At 40.1% G+C, this 22,884-nt stretch overlaps 1 protein-coding gene across 3 annotated transcripts; it reads right to left on the bottom strand.

Moving 5' to 3' along the window:
* Positions 1-2,629: 2,629 nt before the first annotated feature.
* On the bottom strand, positions 2,630-22,312 carry si:ch211-126c2.4. Of its 3 annotated transcripts, XM_020046249.2 has the most exons (9): positions 22,168-22,312; positions 20,755-20,993; positions 13,485-15,560; positions 13,192-13,237; positions 8,790-8,930; positions 8,374-8,475; positions 8,141-8,248; positions 3,928-4,015; positions 2,631-3,412 (listed from the first exon to the last, which is right to left on the bottom strand). In XM_020046249.2, exons 3-9 carry the CDS (start codon positions 15,378-15,380, stop codon positions 3,400-3,402), a joined length of 2,394 nt encoding a protein of 797 aa, XP_019901808.2. In that variant the 5' UTR covers positions 15,381-15,560; positions 20,755-20,993; positions 22,168-22,312; the 3' UTR covers positions 2,631-3,399. The 3 variants fall into 3 exon arrangements, with proteins under 3 accessions (XP_019901807.2, XP_019901808.2, XP_010865041.2); XM_020046248.2 differs by lacking the exon at positions 20,755-20,993 and having other exon boundaries at positions 2,630-3,457; XM_010866739.4 differs by lacking the exon at positions 20,755-20,993.
* Between the last annotated feature and the right edge of the window lie 572 nt (positions 22,313-22,884).

Below are 22,884 nucleotides of genomic sequence, written 5' to 3'. Positions count from 1 at the left end.
CGACCACGATCGACGGGTTAGTGACTCGTGCCCTACGGTAACACCTGTTCCACCAGCTCTGGTATTTGCCTAGGGGACATCATTGACAGGTATCAGCAAATTAAAGGGTTACTCATTCATCTGTCCATCTGTATAACTAATCAGGGCATCTATTGTCTGTCCGGATTCTATTAGACCTCTTAGAGTTGAAGAGGTTACCCATGTGGGGGAGGACTGCTTGCCCCTTGTGAGAAGTCTAGGTATTGACAGAACAAAGGGAATGTGTTTTATTGACATATTAAGACAGATGGGCAGCATCTTACCATCACCCCTTTTAACTGTAATAAATATCTACTTTTTAGAGACTCTGAATTATTATTTTTGTAAGTGTTTCACGCGTCTCTCTATTTGCAAATAAACTGTCAATTGTGAAAGAATTTCATCTCTGTACTACCTCCTCTAAGAGTTCTGATCAATGAAATTTCCATCACATTATAAATCAAACCATTGCTGAAGAAGACTGAGCATCATTAATGGGGAGTAAAAAAAGATAATGACATAATATGCAAATTTGAAGTTGTAGCTTTAAGGCTCATATTTATTACTTATTAAAATACTATAATACTGTTTCTCAGGCTTAATGTAAAATTGGGGGAAAATGGTAGCTAGAGGAGTAATGGAAAGTGAGGTAGCTAAAGGGGTTAGCTGGATAGACAACCAGTAACACTATAGCTAGATAGCTATCTATAATAATTACATTCATGAACTAAATGTTACTTATTTTTTATTTTATCTGAATGTGTTTTTATTAAATGTGTGTAATGTTCAAACATTTTAAAATACTAACACATTGGCCACAGTACTGTATAAAAAGCGTATTGTTCAAACTTAACTTACAATATCTCACTATTTTTACATGGTGCAGGAGTTTATTGTTTTAGGGTCTATAATAATGGACAGCACAGGAGTAAATGAAAAAACTTCTAGTTTACTGGTCAGGCGCTAAGTCAGGTCAGGTCATTAACAGCTTTGCAAGGCTGTTCTGGTGAGTGAGATGACCACAACTCTCATTAGCAAGTTAACAGGCTCAGTAACGCATGAGGAGCACCCTGAAAAAAGCAAGAGCTCTCTGACCTCATGTGCCACCGAGTGGAGACTGCAGCCAGATCCTACAGGCTGGTGGAGAGGTCATGAGTAACAGCTGCAGGGATCTTTTCAGACATTTTCTGTGGGCCAAAGACGGAGGTGAGGGGCAGGGAATGGAAGTGGGAACTTTCAACCCAGAAGTGGGTCCAAAAAACAGGAGGAACCATAGGAGGAAAGATCTTCACTACTGAAGAGGTTGAGGTAGATAGTGTTTTTGGAAATGTTTATCTATGCTTATCTAGTAATACAGCTTTTGTGTAGATATACAGTGGATATAAAGTCTACACACCCCTGTTAAAATGCCTGGTTTTTGTGATGTAAAAGAACGAGACAAAGATAAGTAATGTCAGAACATTTTCCACTTTTAATGTGACCTATAATGTGAACAATTAAATTGAAAAACAAACATCTTTGAGGAGGGAAAATGAAAAATAAAAACCTTACGATAACCTGGTTGCATAAGTGTGCACACCCTAAAACTAATACTTTGCACCTTTTGATTTTATTACAGCACTCAGTCTTTTTGGGGTCTATTAACATGGCACATATTGACGTGGCAATATTTGCCCACTCTTCTTTGCAAAAGCGCTACAAATCAACCAATTGAGGTCTGGATTCAAACTCACACCAAGGATCAAGATATCAGTGAGCTCCTGGACAGTCTGTGGTGCTACTTGGCAGGCAGCATCGAATGCACCGATGCATAACGTCCCAGAGGTTCTCAATTGGATTAAGGTCTGGGGAACGTGAGGGCCAGTCAATGGCATCAATGCCTTCACGTTCAGTCAAAACACGGCAGTAATTAGCCAATGGGCTTACAGTGCTGTGTATTCTGGACTGCGATGTAATGGCCTGTCTCCTGGTATCTCCTCCATGCTCTTGAGACTATGGGGAGATGTTAATCCATCTCCCTCTACAGTTATGCATCGGTGCATTCAACGCTGCCAAGTAGCACCACAGACTGTCCAGGAGCTCACTGATGCCCGGTGGTTTTTAAAAGTGCTATATAAATAAAAAGGTGACTTGACTTTTCGCCAAGTGGGATATTGGTTACATTTTTCTCACACATACAAACACAGTTTGCAGATACAGAGGGGGGGGGGGTCTTCTGCTTACAGAACTGTCAACTTGTGTATCTGGGAGAACTGCAACTCAAAGTTACTGAGCGCCTGAGTTTCCGTAACCAAGGCAACAATGACGTTGAGTGACAACTCATCAGTCATTCTGATTTAATACTTCTCCGCTGTCTCATAAACTCGGTTTCACTATTTCTTGTGTCAATCCTAGCTTGTGCAAACAGTGCATGCATTAGAGTAGGGTGTTTCAGTGCTTACTGAAACCAAAAAATAGACTCCATTGGCAAAAGCAAGAGATGGAACTGAAACTACAAATTCACAGCTCTTTCACATGTGACCAATCATTTCAACAGGAAACATCTGAGCAATTAAAAACACCTGTAAGCCAAATGTCTAAATAAAATTGGGGGGGGGGGGGGGGGGGGGGGGAAACTCTGATTATAACTCTGTTATTCTGAGTTAAAATAAGCGCTGAAATTGAATTGAAAGAAAAGGTGACATTCTGAAATGTTGCCACTTCTAATCCTATTTTCATATGCCTTGGGCAATTTTTACTTTAAGGTCTCAATACTTAAGTAGATTAAAATCAAAATGGTATTGTAGCACCTGACACATTTCTGAAAACTGATTAAATCTTCCTTGAGCTAATAGACCTCAAGCTCGTGTGCCACCTCACTTTCCTGCAATGCCCTGTAACAAGCCCTAACAATTCTATCCCTCTTTGATATTGGACACTTTACAAGAAAAATAAAACATGCATGATTACTTTTATTTTAACTGACATCTGTTTTAATTGTAAAGAATAAGTACATCAACAGAAAAACTATTAACTACGGTCTTATTACATAAACTAGACAAAGATTAGAAGACATGACTTGCAAATTTGCTAGCTAGTTGCACAACTAATGTTAACTTTACAATAAAAAACCAATTACTCAAAAAATAACATCCAATGACCAGATGATAGCAGCAAGATGATCCAAAAACAAGATGATAGCAGCTGCCATTGATGCAAATAAACCTTAAGTAGAGTTACTTTAAGAATTCCCCACAATATTATTACCTATTACCTATTACCTTCATTACCTTTTCTTATAGCACACATTTTATTAATGCAAGGTTAAAAATCTGTTAGATTCATCTTTGCTGGCAATAATTCAGCTGGGCTATCCATTGTAATGGTGTCTTCCAACACATCTCATTTTGTAGTTCTGAAATACATTTTGGATATAGGTTGAAAAATGACAATAGATCACCTGAAAAGACAATAAGCATCAGCAATGGACCATAGAAAATAGGTGACAAAATACATTTGCCTTACAACCACACTTGCAGAAATCCCATTCCACATAAACATTTTAGTTCCCAGAGATCCAGATTATGGTAAAACCACACTATCCACATTTCCATCCACAGTTTGTAAACAAGCCTACTTGTGCTGTATTTGAAAACTGTGGGATTATCCAAAGTTGAATACAAACATAGTTTGGGTAAAACGTGGGGCAAATTGCCAACTTAAAAAGAAATTTATGTCGAGAAAATCGTATATAACATACATCATTACCCCATTTACAAGGCAGTGGATACACTGGAATATTGTGTCTGAGTATTTTGGATTGCACCAATGCTTTTTGTTTTGAGTGGGAATGGACACATTGGCATTCAAATACTGTGGCACATCCAAAATTAAATAACTATGATATACAGTATTTTCTTTGACTAATACCTGCTTCTGGCATCTTTTTCTTGGTGACACTTGAGCTCTTGCCGACACTTTTCCAGCTCTTGTTGAAGTAGCACACAGTTTGCACAGCCTGCAAAGACAAAGCCAATCAAAATAATTGCTAATTGCTGGTTACTGAACCTTTGTGCATTAATGAATACTTTCTTGAATTTCTTTGTGTGTGGGGTGTTACGCAGGTAGTGGCATGGAGGGTCAAGTATCAATAGAAGGACATTTTGAAAGGCCAACAATAATTTCTAAATATGCTAAAAGGTAAATATAGATAAAAAAGGTAAATATTTCACAATTGCTAAATGTAAACATGTGGGTGTGCCAGACCACTCCATTCAGAGTTTCCTCCAGTTTCCAAGGGCCTTTTGATACTGTAGGAAACTGTTCTCACGAACACATTGGTTTTCTTTGCAATTTCTCTAACGGAAAGACCTACACTTTTAAAGACTATAATGGTCTGTTGGATTTCCTTTGATAATTGCATTGTGTCTCGCCATTATGATATCAATATAATACTTCCTGCAGTACAATGCTGTCCAATGCTTAAGAGGGTGTAGTAACACAGTCTGTTCCAACACTGCTTTTAAACAGACAGTGGGTTTGTAAGTACACAACAAAAGTTGGGACAACTCTAGGAATTGTTAGTATCGACTTCCAAGGCGTAATTTACGTCCATTACTGCAGAACAGTTGTAAGTTGTTAACCCATTACTTGTTCCCCAAAGGTCTTTTTTATAACTCTAAAATATAAATGTTTCCGTTTTTGGCAACCTAAACTTCTCTTAACCTCTAGCGGTTTACCACTTTTGTACCATTTCAGGTAATTCATTGGAATTGATCTGCTTATGTTTCAATAAAAACTGGAAACATGGGGTCATTCTAAATCCTTTAACCAGTAGTATATGTTGTTAGCACAGCAAGTTAAATCATTGCCATAAAACTTTTACCTTCTATGCCCCACAATCCCGGAATGTTCTACAGCATGACCTAAGGTTGAAGGACCATGTGCCCATATCCCAGTTTAAACATTTTGCTAAGACTCAAAACTCTAACAAACTGTGCTTCGATTTCAATGTTACACAAAGTCAAATAGGTGTATATTAGGCCTGCATTGTTCCATTCAGAATTCAAAACTATTTGGAGACTATTTACTCTTTTTTTACACCGTATTCTTGCTTAACGCGCCATATAGAATCAGAGTGTGAAGACGGTGAGTGCAGTTTTAGATCCTTGGCTCTTCCCCGTTTTGCCAATTACACAACATTTTCATCAAGTGAATAGGCTATGAGAACGGTGCATCTCAGCGGGTCCGTCCCAGGAGTCCAGGCATTGAAATGGGTTAATTTCAGTGTCAGATCATAGGACCAGACTCATAATTTAAGCAATCGTATTTGCACTGACTCCTCTCAGTTTGATTATCTATTGATTTCTATCTATTTTTAAAAAACCCTATAGGCATATATGCATGCATTGAATGCATTTAGCCCCCAAAAGGTGTTTAGCTGTGGAAAGTGTGGTGCATTTGGGAATTGTAGTATGGGAATTCTATTTTTCCACTGCTTTCGTTCCTTCGTGAGTCACCCTGCCGAAACAAGTGCCTTTTGGGAAACAAAACTCAGAACGCTATTAAGATATAGTTCTGCAATCAACACCCCAAGGTAAAGCGGAGAAAGAATTATAACATAATACTTTTGAACTCATTCTTCGCTTTCTTTAGGACATGGCCAATACGTAGGAACACACTGACATGAATATCGAAATTAATGTCAGTCTTATAGGAAAGGGCTGTCAGGTCTTTGCTAAGGGCTGTCAGGTCCCTGTATGACCGAAGCAGGAGCTTGGTCCGCATTGCCGGCAGTAAGTCAGACTTGTTCCCAGTGCATGTTGGACTCCAGCAGGGCTGCCCTTTGTCGACGGTTCTGTTCGTAATTTTTGTGGACAGAATTTCTAGGCGCAGCCAGGGGCCGGAGGGTGTCAGGTTTGGGGACCACACAATTTAATCTCTGCTCTTTGCAGATGATGTTGTCGTGTTGGCCCCTTCTAACCAGGACCTTCAGCATGCACTGGGACGGTTTGCAGCCGAGTGTGAAGCGGTGGGGATGAAAATCAGCACCTCCAAATCCGAGGCCATGGTCCTCAGCCGGAAAAGGGTGGCTTGCCCACTTCAGGTTGGTGGAGAGTGCCTGCCTCAAGTGGAGGAGTTTAAGTATCTAGGGGTCTTGTTCACGAGTGAGGGAAGGATGGAACGGGAGATTGACAGACGGATCATTGCAGCTTCTGCAGTAATGCAGTCGATGTATCGGTCTGTCAGCTGAGGTGGCTTGGGCATCTGTTTCGGATGCCTCCGGAACGCCTTCCTGGGAAGGTGTTCTGGTCCCGTCCCACCAGGAGGAGACCCCGGGGAAGACCTAGGACACGCTGGAGGGACTATGTCTCCCTGCTGGCCTGGGAACGCCTCGGTGTCCCCCCGGAAGAGCTAGAGGAAGTGTCTGGGGAGAGGGAAGTCTGGGCATCCCTGCTTAGACTGCTGCCCCCGCGACCCGGCCCCGGATAAGCGGAAGATGATGGACATGGACTTATAGGAAAAAAGATATAGGAAAATGCCTGCAGTATATCTGTCTCTATAGGCACACACTCCTCAGTCATTTAAAATTATTTCAAAAATATATTTATAGACTTTACATTTATTGATCTCACATCTGTTACATACATTATACTTGATACAAGTACATTTTCTGCCCTCTTATATTTGCTCTTCTTGTTAGATGGTAACTGCATTTCGTTGTTCTGTACTTGTACTTTTTCAGTGACAGAGTTTAATCTAATCTAAAAAAATAAAAAGTGAGATATATGCTCCACCAAAAATAAAAAAAGTAGTCAGGAACATTTCAGTGACTGGCAAGAGATTTTTTAAGTCACATATCTGAGGATCAGTGGTGAAAATAGACTTCAAGTCTTACCAGTACTGACCTGTGGGGGCATGCACTTTTGTACGCATTCTATGTGCTTTATTAGCTAAGGATAGGCCTATTTGATGCGTTGATTCATTTTAATAATTTTATAATTCATAACAGCTCCCCGTTATATTGTGTGCATAATGTATTGTGCAGATCATGCAGACAGAAAATTTAATTTTGGCCCAGGAAAATGATATTCTATTTGTCTTCTCTTGTCATTTTCAGTAGGAAAGCATTAATTAGCCTACAATATAAACAAATGTATAATTAGGATGAGATACGTATAATGATGTAGATCCTATTCATATTTTCTACAGTTTGAAGCTTTTTAACATGTTTTTTCTGCATGCATCTCTCGTAGCTACATATCTTCCAGGATAAATATCATTGGTTTGTTTCAACTGCTTCTTTTCTGTGGTAATGGAATGGACAGGTATTTGCATATAGAGGGAATTGGAGCCGTGATCAGAAGCTTCTTTTTGTAGACTAAGTGTAGTGGTTAGACTAGTACCGTTGTAAAGGAATTGGAAATAATTATATCATCACAATGCAATCCCAACTTATAACAACATTTAAGAATTTAATGTAGAATTTTATTGTAATTGACAATATTCTATGTTCGCTAGCAGAGATATTCGGCTTCATTTACCATACATTGCAGAGGATGTTTAGTAGCGTAGTGCAACGTGTACAAGCTGAATAGCCAACCACTATGCTTTGTGAACTACCACATAAATCAAAAGCAATGGCTGAATCTCAAATCACATTACATCCTACGTACTACAAGTACGTACTTTGCGGATGGTGAAGTACATACAGTTTTGTATATAGTAATCTAGCAGGCCAGTATTGGGACCAATTGGGGTATACTACATTGTCATAAAATTGCATCTTGACATTAGATCATTTTTGTAATGCATTAACATTGCGTCAAGTTTGAATATTTAGGTAGACACCACTAAGCATTGTGTTAAACTTACTAAGGTTTCTTATTAAGTTTACTTCCACCACAAATAGCATTTATGAACTGTATGGCTTAACAATGGGTAGTCAGTCACTCACTCACTTACTCTGAATGAGATGTTACGAGGTCCGGCAAAAGGCTCTTTCTAATAATTAAAATGCCAGAGTAATACTGACATGGTATTACCTTCAGTTGGTCTCTATAACGTGACACTGTAAAGCTGAGGAGTAGAGAATCAAAACTAAACTATTGTTATCTTTGGTTGCAGTGGAGCCGTAACTTACCAGAGGTCTGTTTTTTTGCTGGTGCGGCCTTCAGGTTGGTTACAGGCTTCATCCCACACCTAGCAGAGCTTTTCCTGGCATTACTGTGATTAGCCAGACTTGGACAATCTAAATATATGGAGAGAATTATCAAGCATTTTGTTTTTGGCCTCACATTGAAGGGGCAGTCGTGGGCTAAGTACAAAATTCAAGATGATTGCTATAGCAAGTGCACATGTCGAAAAGAGAAATACCCTCTCTAAGTTTTTTCCTCTTTGCTACTGGTAAAGCACAACTGCTGGTTGCCAAGTGCTTGTGGCTTTGGCTGGGTGCTTGTAAACTCTTCCGACTTATACCTGTGAGACAATAAAATAATCAAAATGACAACAGAGTAAGGCATTTCATTCTTCCAAATGTTCAACTAAAACCACTTTGTCAGGGAATTGGTAAATGAAAAATAGCATGCACAATTATTGGATTCACTGAAAGGTAGATGATGCACAATCTAGCATCCTTTCTAGACTACGAAATTGTTGCAGAATAGGACAACACTACAGTAACAGTAACTGTCCATTCATTTTATGAATAGATCATAGAGCAACTTCATACTGAACCTGGGGTACAAATGTCAATTTAAAAGGTTTGGAAATAAATCAAACTATGTACATACCTGCAGACAGGCTGGGTTTGGTAGTGGAGCGGGTGGCCACTATTACTGCGGGAAGCCGGAGATTAGGCATGCATCTCTGAGTGCCAGGCTGCAAGCCAGATGCTTGTGGTTTTATCAGACCAGTGCTCATCAGCTTGGACTCTATAGATTCACCAATCAGAGGAAAATATTGAGCGAAGAGTTACTGAAGAAAGCAGGGAGCCGCTCCGGTACATGGGTACTTGTACAGTAAATGGCAAATTGGCATTGATGTGCACATACTGTACATAAGAATACAGTGGATATACAGTAACATGTTATAGCTCACATGTGCCACACCCTCCAAGATTCTGGTTTGGGGAGTGAAAAGGCAATACGGTCATATTTTGAAAAGTTTGCTGGTTATAGTGCTCACAGATTTTTGCAAGCACTATAACAAGTAACGTTTATGTAATGAAAAGGGTACATAAAATAAAATAACTTTCTGATAAAAATACTACACTATCCACAAATAATTGTAATAGGGTTATTTTACATGTGCGATAGCATTATTTAAGTTGTTAATTGACACCTAACACCTAAACAGCATTTCATAACAGTGGCATCAGACAAACCCATTTCTGTTGCCTCCATTAACACAGTAATCTCCTTTCAGGGGCAGATGAAAATGTCTGATCTTTTTTGGCTTTAGCTTAAAACCCAGGCTTAAAAACCTAAGTTTGAGCAGAAAAACATCAAGTTACTGGTTTAATATAAATACTTGAATTCTTTAGAAAACATTGGACAACATAAACATTTGTTTTATTTATGAAAATACATGTTTCTAGAAATACTTTTAAACATTTTATTTTCCTAATGTGAATGTTCTACTGCATGCAAATATGTTCCTTGGGAGGATTTGGACTTGTGTATCGATTTTCAAGATTGTATCTCAAATGGGGTGAGCGTTGTGAGCTCACAAATGTGGAAGTCTCAAAGGCGTCACAGTGTGGTTGACCAAAGGTTGCTTTCACTTGTTTCTGTCGTCTCATGGTTGGCAAGATATGAACCAAGTAGAACTATAATACCATTATGCATGTAAGACTTTGGAAAACCACACACAAGTTCAGTGGTCATGTTTTTTAACATAATGGTCTGGTTTTTACAAGTTTTGAAGACCATCATCCATAAATGCCGCATCTCACAAATTAAAAACGTCCAAAAAACAATTAAGGCCGAGGAAATGAGTCCCAATTGCAAATATGTTCCTTGTGAGAAGGTGGACTTACCTACCACTTTTCATGACTCTTTTCATGAGCTTGCAGATGTTCAACTGTTTGGTTGACTATTTATTTTTTTGTGATATCAACTTGTTTAATATATGTACCAAGTAGAATAACTATACCAGTGAATGTAGGTGAAAAACCATGCGACCACACGTTCACTGGTCAATAGCAAAAAAAAAAAAATTGAAATTCTGGCATGCTAATCTAACTTTTGAAGACCTCGGTCCACAGATGCTAAATATCAAAGTACGTGAAGATCGATCATTTGCTACCATAGGAATTGACTTATGTGATTATCAGAAAATCCAAAATGGCCGAAAATCCATCATGTCATACTTTATGAGTCCCATTGCCAAAAACTTTCACAGTGAGAAGTTTTCAAAATTGGTAAGTCAAATCGGTGGGCGTGGTGACCTTTCAAAAAGTGCAACTTTGCAGGCTTGTGACAGCGCCAGCATGAGGCCGATTTGCATGCCACTGCACCAGAAGTTGTGACCCTTGACTACCATATACATTTGGGCACCTTTGCATCATTTTAATTCATGGGAATTTGCAAAAAAAAATACATTTTGAAGAACATAAGATTTATAGCTGTAAGCAGCATTTAGGTTTCAGCATTAAGCTATTACTAGCCAAATTGCGATTTATTTTCATAGGACACATCCAGCTCATGTCCATAGCTGCAAACGATGTCATGTATGGCATTTTCTGTCCACTAGTATCCTCATTTGGCAGAGGAAACACTATTCATATATAAACTCAAGTCACAACCCTGACCATGTGTAGAAAAAGTAATCACAATCAAGATTGGTCATTTGAAACTATAGACGTAACATTTAAAGAGCTTTTATGAAATTCTGAATTTCCAAAGAAACATAATCAAATTAATGGGTCCCAACTGAAATATTTTTTCAAAAACGGATATTGCCTTTTGTCTGAAATATTGTTATACTATGACACAGATTCTCATACCAAATTACACTGATGAAAAAGAAAAAGGGAACACTTAAATCACACATCGGGTCTCGATCAAAATCTTTACAATACATTGTGTAAATCATTGAGAACAAAAGAACGTAACAGCTGTCAATGGAAAACAAATCACAAACTGATTGAGGGCGGGATTCAAAGTCACACCAATTATCAAAGTCAACTATTTAGATAAAAGGCTGTTCCAACTTGCGTGAATTTCATCACAGCAACTCAAAACGTGTCTCAGTAGTGTGTATGACCCCCACGTGCCTGTATGCACAACATCTGAGCATGCTCATGATGAGACAGCGGAAGGTTTCCTGAGGGATCTCCTCCCAGACCTAGATCAGGGCATCAGTATTCTCCTGGGCAGACTGTGGCACTACTTTGCGGTGTCGGATGCACTAATACATAACGCCCCAGAGGTTCTCAATTGGATTCTGGTCTGGGGAATGTGAGGGCCAGTCAGTGCCTCCCAGGAACTGCCTACACACTCTGGCAGCATGATACTGGACATTGTCTTGCACCAGGAGGAATTCAGGGCCTACTGCACCAGCGTAAGGTCTGACGATGGGCCTGAGGATTTCATACGGGTACCTAACAGACGTCAGGTAACCATTGGCTACCACGTGGAGGTCTGTGCGACCCTCCAAGGATATGCCTCCCCAGACCATCACTGACCCACCGCCAAACGTTCATGCTGGATGATGTCGCAGGGACCATAACGTTCTCCAGACTCTTTCACATCGGTCACATGTGCGCAGTGTGAACCAGCTCTCATCTGTGAAGAGAGCAGGGCTCCAATGGTGGACCTGCCAATTCTGGTGTTCTCTGGTGAATGCCAAATGAGCTGCATGGTGCGGGGCTCTAAGCACAGGTTCCATTAGATGATTTAGAACCCTCATGGAGTCTGTCTGAGAGTTTGGTCAGAAACATGCACACCAGTACCCTGCCGGAGATCATTTTGTAGGGCTCTGGTAGGGCTGCACGATTAATCTAATTATAATCGAAATTGCGATATTTACATGTGCAATATTCAAATCACCAATTTCACTGATTTTCAGCTACAAAAAGGTGAATGATAAGTGCTTCGCGCTTATTTTGCCCAGCCAGCTATGGCAATGGCATAAACATAGCAAACTCCATTGCATTAAACGAGCAGTTAAACAATCAGTTCGACCCAGGCTGCACCCTCTAATTAGTAACAAGTGTAAAATAGTAAACACTGAATTGTATTCAGTCTAATAGCACATTATGTAGGCTATGGTCTCTAGTTTTAAGTGAGATTATCTAGGCTGTTTACACCCATGTTTGAAAATCGCATTTCATAACTGTAATTGGAATGAAATCGTGATTCAATATTTTATCCAAATCATGCAACCCTAGGCTCTGGCAGTGCTCCCCCTGTTCCTCCTCGCACAAAGGAGCAGATACTGGTCTTGCTGCTGGGTTGATGCACTTCTACGGCCCTGTCCAGCTTTCCTCGTGTAACAGCCCGTCTCCTGGTATCTCCTCCATGCACGTGAGACTATACTGGGAGACACAGCAAACCTTCTTGCGACAGCACGTATGGATGTACCATCGTAGAGGCGCTGGACTGACCGTGCAACCTGAATGAGCTGCAGGTACTGCCGCATGCAGTAGTGACAAAGACCCTAGCAAAATTAAACTAGTGAAGAATCTGTCAGGATTGATAAGGAGAGAGCGATTGTCTGTGGCCACCACCTGAAAAAACATTCCCTTTTTGGGGGTGGTCTTGTGGTTGCCTCTCCAGTGCACCTGTTGTCACTTTCATTTGCACCAAAACAGGTGACACTGATTGAAAATCATTTATCCTTCATAACTCGACAGATTGATATACACAAAGTTTAATCGACTTGGTGTTATACTGTGATGATCACATGATTTTGAGCAGTATACTAAGAGTGGTGAAATATTACAACATACTTGTGTGAATAATACCAAAGTGTCTGGGAAAAAAATTAAAACAGAAAAAACACACAAACACATTATTCCATAAGACTGTACTTCTCACTATTCTAGAGCACACTCATGTTGGTATCAGAAATTAGACCGTTGGTAAGATCGTTAAAAAAAACAATTTTTTGAGGGACTGTATTTTGAACTGAGACAAGCAATACATATCCAAACGATAAAAAGGATTATGAAATTTTTTTATTGCTCACCTGGAACTGTGTTCTGCCGAATACTGGAAATCTTATCTGCCAAAGCCTAAAAGAGATATGAAGATAGACATACCAAATGCGCTTTCCCAATAGAAAGACATTTTCACGTGTTTTGTGGCAACAATAGCAATGCTAATGCAGTTATGATAAACGACATTTCATTTCTTCAAATACCCTTCAGGTCTGTGGAGTCAGCTTCACACGTATGCCTGTAATTCTTCTACCATCTTTATGTTTAAGAGCACACACCATACTGCATAACCTGATAAGATGTAGCATTACTCATAACCTACCTGCTGAGTAACAGTGGCTGCAACATTCCCCAAAGGACCTTCACCTGTTTTGCTTCCATTACCAGGCATAGCAGGGAATGGCTCCGAGTGGGCTAAGGCCACAGGGGCCAGAGGCATATGGGCCGGCTTGGTCTTCGACTGTCCAGCCAGCGCTGGAAGCTGTGACACAGTTCTTGGTGGGGGTAGACGTGATTTGGGATGGGACATGGCACTCAGTGGCTGAAGTAACAACTTTCTATTAGTGACAATGTTTGAGGCAGCTGGCAGTTGGGCTTGTTTTGGCTGGAAGCCCGAAGATTGCCTTTTACGGACGTCTGAGGTCCTCTCTGGTTTCCCAACAGCCATGGGAGTGGACGTTACCAGTATGTTTGGATCTAACTCCAGAGTGTCATCCAAGGTGAAGGTGTCCATTTTTTGGTTCTCCAAATCAACACTTTGACTACAAAGACCTCCGGAAAGCCTATGTTCCCTGGATGAGCCTGGTTGAAGCTGTGCCAGGGGTTCAGCAAAATCAATATCAGCACTCGTTGGTTCAGTGTCAGTTTGAATCTTAGTCTCAGGATTGCTGAAAGGGTGCTCATTGCCAACACAGGTCACATGAGAATTTTCACTGCACATCATAGGGGGGCAAGCTTCAAATGTGCCATTCAGGGGTCTGATTTCCACAGATCTCATTTCAGCAGTTATGGCATTGGGCTTGGTAAGGAAGTGGGTTCCAGTCTTGAACTCCAGTGTTGGTTCAGCCAGACATTCAAAAGTGCCATTGTTAGAGTTCATCCTCTTGTCATCACACCCTGAATCAAACAAGGAACCAGATACCGAACAGGACAGCGGCACTGTGCAGGAAGCAAACACCTCACCATCAGGCACAACTATGTGGGTGAGGTTTGTGTCTGTGACACCAGAAGAGGCAACACAAGAACTTTGGACCAGAGCCGGCATTGCAACCTCTCTGGTCAGGTTTTGTACCTGATGTTCTAATGAATCCTGACTTTGGGTGCTGCCCTCAAATAAGTCATGTGCTCCCTTTTGGGACAATCTGGAAAAGCTTGAGCTAATGAGCGATATAGTCTCCCCGAGAGCTTTTGGCACTGGACCTTCCTGCAAACTGAGACAAAAAGAGCCCTTATGCAACTCTTCACAGCAATCATCATCTTCTGCATTACTGACACTGTCTTTCATAGAGACAATGTTGCGTGTATCCTCCAGCGAAGATCTGGAGAAGCTTGAAGCATTGAGCAATTTCTCCCCAAGAGCTTTTGGCAGTGGACTTTCCAGCAAACTGATACAAGAATTCAAGCCCTTATGCAAATCATTATGGGCATCCTTTTCTGTTGTATGAAAACTCTCTTTCATAGACAGAAAAGTAACTGGTTGTGTGCGAGACATATCCATTGCAGGACGGCCAAGGGAGGGCTCTACCACCACAGGTAAGAAGCAAGAAGTGTCTACAGTGTCCTCAAAACAACTTATTCCACTGCAGTTTGGTAAAGTTTCATCTTCAATATTCCAGTTCTTTGAGGCATGCATGGAACTCGAGCCTGGGCAGCAATAGCTCTGCCTGTGTAATGGCAAATGGACGTATTTAAAAAATGGGGAGAGCATGGTTCTTGGTGTGAATGTGGTTTTTGGGTTAATGGCCAGTGACTTGGCTCCGAACACCCCATTAAACTGTGATGGTGTAAGTGAGTGACTGCTGTCAGGAAGAGGTGATGTTACAAAATCAGATACTGGCAGGGTCTCCATATTGAGAGACATGCATGGGCTGTCTGTATTTGGCCAAGGGGGAGTCAAGATTGTTGGGTGCGGACCAGTCTGAGCTGTCAAACTAGTCATTTTGCTGCTGCTTTTAGACATAATAGACTGGTTATTTTGGAATGTCTGGTTGCTGGACATAGCACAAAAGGGCTTGGAATTGGAGGAATGGCATTGATTGACACTGACATTTACTCTTAAAGGACTTCTTTGTTCCACAGACCCAAGAGGCAAATTCAGTGCTTTCTGCTTCAAAGCAGAATCACCTGCATGACCCCAGAGATGACTACTTGAGATGTTCAGATTCTCCTTGTTAGTGGCCTGTGGGGTAGATATTGAAATCAAATCAATGAATCCACAAAATCAAAAAACCCTAACAAGTAACCGAAACATTTTATAAACATTTAGAAATTGTAAGGTAGGTGGCCGCTGCTGCGGTTACGTCACCCTGAGCAGTTGAAATGAAGCTGACACATAAAGTACCCAGTGACTTGCGTTGCCCGTGTCCTTCTCATCACCACAGCTGCCTTAAGCAAAACATTTCCAGGAGACCCACATTTGTAATTGTGAAACGTTACTTCAATAGAAGCACAACTAAACATTAAGTGAGCTTAACATTAAGCAGAATTTTCTACAATTTCAGATTGATGATAATTAATGTCCGAAATTAACACTCGCCAAGCACCAAAAGCGAGTAGATTTTAAGTTAGGCTTCTGAGACATACTCGACAATCTGTATGAAGGTAAAACAGCAACATGCGTTCTTTACAGTTGTAAATTAGGTTGTACACTTGCAATTACTATTGTAACTGTAAAAACGTCTTGCAAAGGTGTAGAAAATATTAGAAAACTTGGAATTACTTTTGTGCATAATTGTAACTAACTTGATATTTGGAATCATGCATCTTATTAATAACACTTGCTAATGTAAAATACTGATGCTCAAAAATTTTGCTAGAACTATGACAATTTTTTTTTGCAAATGAGAGTCTGCGGTAGCACGTTTCATGACGTTTTCAAGGGGAGACACTAATTTACAACTAAAACAAAACTTATGTCGCTGTTTTACCTTCATATATCTGGCACACAGGGGGGTAAATGTTTTTACCCAGTGTTTCCCTCTTGCTGTAATCAGAGCGAAGGAGAGCGATGCTGCTAAATTGTGACGTGCTTTTCTAATGCTTTTCTCGTGCATTTTCCATCGCGCACAGGTAACTATCACGAGCATCAGAGCAGAGCAACAACACTGTGCAACGGTCATTCGGAGTATCAAGCTAGCGAACGAGGTCAGAGAATTGTAACTGTGTGCACGCGCACGTTTCTGTTTAACTTTCAGCTAGTAGTCATCACATTGGTGCGTATACAGGTAACCATCGTCTGACTGAAAACCCAAGGTAAGAAGCTAGTAGGGGTGAGAACAAAGTCGAATTGTCGACAAGGATGGCATTTATCGACAAGTTAATCAAATGTTACGAAACACTACAGATTGATTCACTTGGTGGAAGTAACGACGGGTTATTTCATATAGACTAAAATCTGGCTAACGGCCAGGTACAGGAAATTATCACAGCTGGCAAAAGCATTCCTTTGCATCCCAGCGACCTCTGTACAGGTTCTCGGCTGCAGGCTCGGTAGTCTACGTACTATGTTAGCCAACTCCCGGAGCACGTGGCCATGCAAATTTTTCTAAACAATAAATGATTATAATAATATGGCCAACTGATTCTTTACATTATGTTAAGATCTCGGATCTATGGATGCGTTAGACAGATTGTTCGTTTGTTGTTCATTCATTTTATATAATTGATTCCTACTAAGCTTCCTTCCAATTATAATTCTTATTCACTGGAACACCAGAAGTAGGTTTGTTTGATTTAATACAGACTGTAACATAACTCTGTTAGTCTACACAAAGTGTAGTGTCGTTTGGAAAGTATAGTTTTAAAGGACTGTATATATAAAAAACAGCTGTGTAGATAATCTAATACATTTTGTGTGTTTTATTGGTATGGCTAGAAAACATTGACACAAAGATGTTTGCTAATGTAAGGCAATTCATATATACCTCTGTGCTGGGAGACTTTTTTGATTACGTTTATTGTTCATTTAAGATTGTAATTAATGGAAAAGCTTGTAAAAATAATTTGAAATAAATCACTTGTTATAAAATACTAACGACTTGACAGACCTGTGCATTCGGTTATTTGCTGCTGTTATGGCATTTTTAAATCTGAATGTCTCCCGAGTAAAATAATGTCTAGCCTAATTGTTTATACTAAAACGTTATTGAGGTTGTACACTAGATTTTAAAAAAAGTTGAATATATTGCATAACATATTACAGTACATATTTTAGTACCTCTTTTTGGCACGAGTGGGAGTGGTCGAGGATTCGACGACAAAAGCTGAGGAATTATCGATAGTGAAAATATATGTCATGCACATCCTTAGAAGCTAGCTAGCGAACTGTCACAACTCGATAGCCACAATCATAGACTGTAAAAAAAATGGACGACGCCCTTTCGCTCTTTTCCATTGGTGAAAACTGAAGCCGCCAGTGTCCCGATACGGCGCTGACATCTTGGACTTGCGTCTGCGCAGATAGCGATCTTGGGACCAGTTCTGCGCAGTAGTTATGCGCAGTAGCGAGCAGGAAGTAAAGCCGTAAAGCCGCGAAATCAACGGCCCCACCCCTGTGCCCCGCCCTCACTCTCCCTCGCAGAATGCGCCTACCGTAATTAATCGCAAGTCCAAGTACAGTACAACCTTTGCTTGTTAAACCTAGACGATATGTTATAGCCTAACTTACATCATGTTTACCTTAATTTAGAATAGGCCTAATACAAAAATAATTGGTAACTTCTAGCTAACGATCACCTGCTAGCTATTAGCATGGCTATTAACGAGGCTTGTTGTCTTTTAGCTAACGTTAGCTAGCCCATTACATTTATTTACTAATTAAATAGCTTATAAATTTAACTTACCGAAAAAAATTCAAAGATCGATTGGAAATGCCAGATCGGTTAGCACAATGTACTGCAGAACAACCCATTATTCCGTGTGAAATTATATCAATTCTAGAAATTTTGAGATTAAATGTAAAGTTCCAATCTCCTCAGTCCTCCGAAGATTTAGTGGCTCCTCGGCTCAGATAGCTGTCAATCACAGCTGTGAATCACGACGTCACACCACCGTTTTTAGAGCATTAAATAACTAAAAACCAACTTATTTTAAAAACAAACTCTTGAATTTACATTAGCGTGATACAAACTACAGTAAATGACAGAAACCAGCTTCGGAAAAAATATATTTGAAGGGTAATTTAATTGTTTAGTTGGTCTCGCGTCCCATTGAATAACATGGGGAGGGCGGGGTTTATGACCTATACTGGGACCACTCACCAGGGGGCGAGCGAGACGTTTTGGCTTCACTTTTCAGGGCTTGTGCGGCACGCTTGGCCACAATGGATTAGCGTCATGAAGGAAACAGATTTGGCAGCAACAATAAGACATCTCATATTCGTATTTTGCCTTCAAAGTAAGTCAGCGATGTCTAGTGGGCATTGTGTAAATCTTCAAAGGAAACATTAGGAGGGGTAAAATATAAATGAAACAAGTTACTAATTAAATAATACATTATATAAAGGTAAAGAATAATAGGCGGAGCACATGGAGAAATTTTTAGAGCATACGTTAAGGTAAAGAACATTTCGAATACAGTACATTCCCCGTATCAGTGAGGGATCGGTTCTGCGAACCCTCACGGATGTGGAAAATCGTAACACAAATAGCAGATAAGTATTAATTCAACACAATCGCATCTAGGAAAACACCGTATCGTGCGCGTGACCGTTTATTTGCATAATCGTAATGTAATGGACAGTTTACATTTTCTTTATATTTGCACTTAATGCAATTAACCTGATCGACGCCTGGATGGCTGAAATTAGCGCATTTTTAGAATTTCGGACTTTTTGAAAAATTTTCGCGGATACATCAGTTTGCGAATGTGGAACCGCGGATAGCTGGGGGATTACTATATATATAAAAAAACAGATTTTTGATGTTATTGTTGTTAATTTGCTTTAGCTGTGGAGAGGGATTGTGTTATAAATCTGGGAGGCGATTCATGAACAGTTTTGGAGAATGGTAAATGGAGGGGGAGTACTTAGGTTATTATTAGGGAATTATGTTAAGATTAGGTTAGAATAGCTTTGTCAATGAACAAATACAGTACAACAAAATGCAGTTTGCGTCTATACAGATGTGCAAATAGAGGAGGGCAGAAAATGTAAAAGTATTAAATACATGTATGTATAAGTGGGATGTATAGATGTGCAATTAATGCAAATGCATTAGACTAGTGATTATTTGTTTATGTAACTAATGGTGGCACCACATTCAAAAGCCACACACTCCAGCAGCAGCTCCAGCACACAACTCTGAAATGTCGAAAGCGAAGCAGACATCCCCGGGCCGCCACTGAGGGAGAGACAGCTACATCCCTGAGTGCGATGTGGGCGTCCAGCACAGTGACATGAACGTCCTCGCTAAGGCGAGCCTTTGAGTGGATGTTGAGCAAGACCGATTGGCGATGAGTGATGTTGTATTGCCGGCAGAGGGTACCACCAGGATGACCAACTCACTCAAGAAGTCAGAATTTCTTATTCTTAAAAGTCCCAAGATTTGTCACATTCTGTTTTTTATAGGCTATATTAAAATACTATAAGGCCCCATTGATAATAAATACTTATGAAAAGATAAACATTTATGACACCTTTGAAAACCATTCCATTTTCAGCCTCCGTCTTTTAATGCTTTCAGTTCATCAAAAACTTGTGTGTGTGGTGGGGGGGGTTTGGAGCCCTGAATCAGTCACTCCAAGACTGCGCACAAAGCACACGGTCACTGTGACAATTTCATAGGGTTCTATATGGCTAGACGTCGCTGCTTCCTAGTTGTCTTCCTAACTACAATATAATCGTCCGTTGTTTTTTCAAATGACGAATGACCAAGCCGAGTATTACTGCAGTCTACATTTATAAGTAGGCTACTTTTGCTATTTTAAGACAATAAATGTTTACTATTCAAATGTCCAGCTTTGTGTCTCAAAATCTGTCAAACTACACAATAGATTGTTCTGATCACACCTCTCACTCGTCCCAATTTATTTAGAGTGAAAGTGAGTATTCTTAAAATATCCCAATTCCTTAACGACTCTATAACTAATGAAAGTAAAAGCCAAAACCTACTGAAGTTACAACACGTGCAGGTCTGGAAAAACAATATTATCTGTGCAGGCACTTTGAACAGCAAATTCTAACCAGTTAGAAACATCCAAGATGCGGCATAAAGCACACTGCGAAATAATTGTTTGGAGTAGGGAGTGCTGTTAGGAAGAGGATCAATGAAGAAAATGAACCCAGAGGACAATGTGATAGAGGGATGATGTGGTGCCGTTGGTGGTTAGAAGAACACGAGACAACGCCATAGGGAGTTCCATGAAAAATGTCTCACCGGGGGTGTAGGGGGGGTTGTATTGTGATTCTAGCAACGCCTCTGCGTCCAGGCCACTTTCCTGTTCGTCCGGACTGTGCCCTCCATCCTCATCACTCTTTGCCCGTCCGTCCTGATCAACGTCACTCATCGCCCGTCTGTCCGCATAAACATCCATTCGAGGGCTCCCCCTAGCGAGGTAGTCCATGTGACCGTACTAGAGTGTCCACGTCGCTCCGAGGGATGTAACCCCTACTGGACTGAGGCCAGCAGCACCACAAAAAAAAGCATCATTTTTTGAAATAGTCTAGTTATCTGAACTAGCCTCCCTTACAAAACGCGTTTCATCGTTAAATATGCAATGGGCCAACATATAGGCCATAGGCCTACATTTTAATGTGCATTACCTAATTAGGAAATATGGTTGGAAAATTGGAAATGACAAAATTCGAATTACAATATTAGTCAAAGTATGTTACACGCGCTTGAGTGTTTTTTCCTTTGGTCGATCAGAGTTGATGCGAAAAATAAGCGACTGAAACGGGTTTGTCTATTCAGTAATAATGTTGCAAAACTATGCTACATTATGGTGCATTGAAAAACTATTCTAATCTAGATTTAAACATAACCTACTGAAATGTTGAATCAAACGAGTTTCAGTAAATTACACATATGCACATATAACTTTCCGCTGAGCTGTCAAATGCTCTGACATCCTATGAAAATGTACATAATTCGCACGGTAGGCTATTCTATTAGCTTCGAAATCCCTTATTCAGATTGAAAACATGATTTTGGAATCAAAATACTGTGCAAATAGATCATTGCAGTCTGACTAAAATTATTTAGATCAGGCTATTATGACTTTTCCGAACTGGTCCCAGGTAAGATGGCGGAGCTATTGAGACGTTAGATAGAACTATATATCCTATCTATACATTCATACTATATTGTTTGCAAACTAATTTGACTTTGATAAATAAGACGGTCAAATACGGAAAATACTAATTTTGAAGACGTACGTAAATTTTCTTAGTGAAATACGGAACGATTCCGAATTTTATGGAAAGGGTACCAATCTTATCAGCAAAGTACAGTACTCAGTAGCCTATACACAGAAGATGGATACAGTAGATACATTTTCCTAACTTAAGGTAAAATGTTTGCACTCTGGTGACATGGATTTGAAAACTGTACACGTTCTTCACCGCAGTACCAGTATTGTTGCATGTTAACATGTAACATCTGCTATGTAGCTACCTTACTAAAATCATTCGGCTGGCTAATTAGCTTTATCGTTTACGTCGTTACTGTATTGAACCCAGGTAAAAAATAAAAACTTCGCTAGCGTCCGCTACGTCGAAACATTTTTGGCTAACTTGTAACGTTTACGTGGATAGCTCAATGGCAACGTTAAATGTTTAGCCGACTTACCATAATCTTAACCACTGAGCGCTTGGAGGGTTTACGGTCAACTAACTCAGGTAGCTGGAACAAATACTCATGTATCAAATTATCCAACAAAAGTTGCTCAGACTTTCAATATACTTAGCTACCCTAACCAACTCGTTGACCGTTTCAAAAAGATTACTTGTGTTCTCATTGGACAGGACGTGTTTTTGTGAGGGAGTTGGGTTATCTATCCCGAACGCCCGTTGTATGTGAGTTTGCACCGGTTGAAAGATCATATAATTCGTTTTGGAAACAGGCGCGAGCTAGGTGGCTTATTCAGGCCGATGTGTGAAATTGACTCAAAAGTCACTTGGATAGCGCGTGGGTTAACGAGTATGATTCTTTAACGTAAGTTAACGTGATTGAATGACGATTAATTTGGATCTCCAAAGTAAATTAGTTAAGAACTGAAATTATTTATCATAGAATCTACGCTTTTGGACTATGCACCATGCTATCTTGTTGACAAAATAACCAAGCGACGCAGATAACTGTTTAATTTGTGAAAGTTACTCCTCTCCTCTCCCTTTCCCCCGATGGCAGTAGATGTTTACACCGGCCAAGATGAATATAACTCCCTCATGTGAAAACCACGCCCTGTATTTACCACAAACGTTTCATAGCGGTATGATCGATTTCATTGGTTAACATGATGAGTATGGCGTTAGATGTGTCTCAATATTCGTAAAGATATCTAGA

This window comes from Esox lucius, chromosome 5 (assembly GCF_011004845.1).
Source record: "Esox lucius isolate fEsoLuc1 chromosome 5, fEsoLuc1.pri, whole genome shotgun sequence".
In the NCBI taxonomy this organism is placed as follows: domain Eukaryota; kingdom Metazoa; phylum Chordata; class Actinopteri; order Esociformes; family Esocidae; genus Esox; species Esox lucius.
This window is presented reverse-complemented; position numbering and strand designations above follow the sequence as displayed.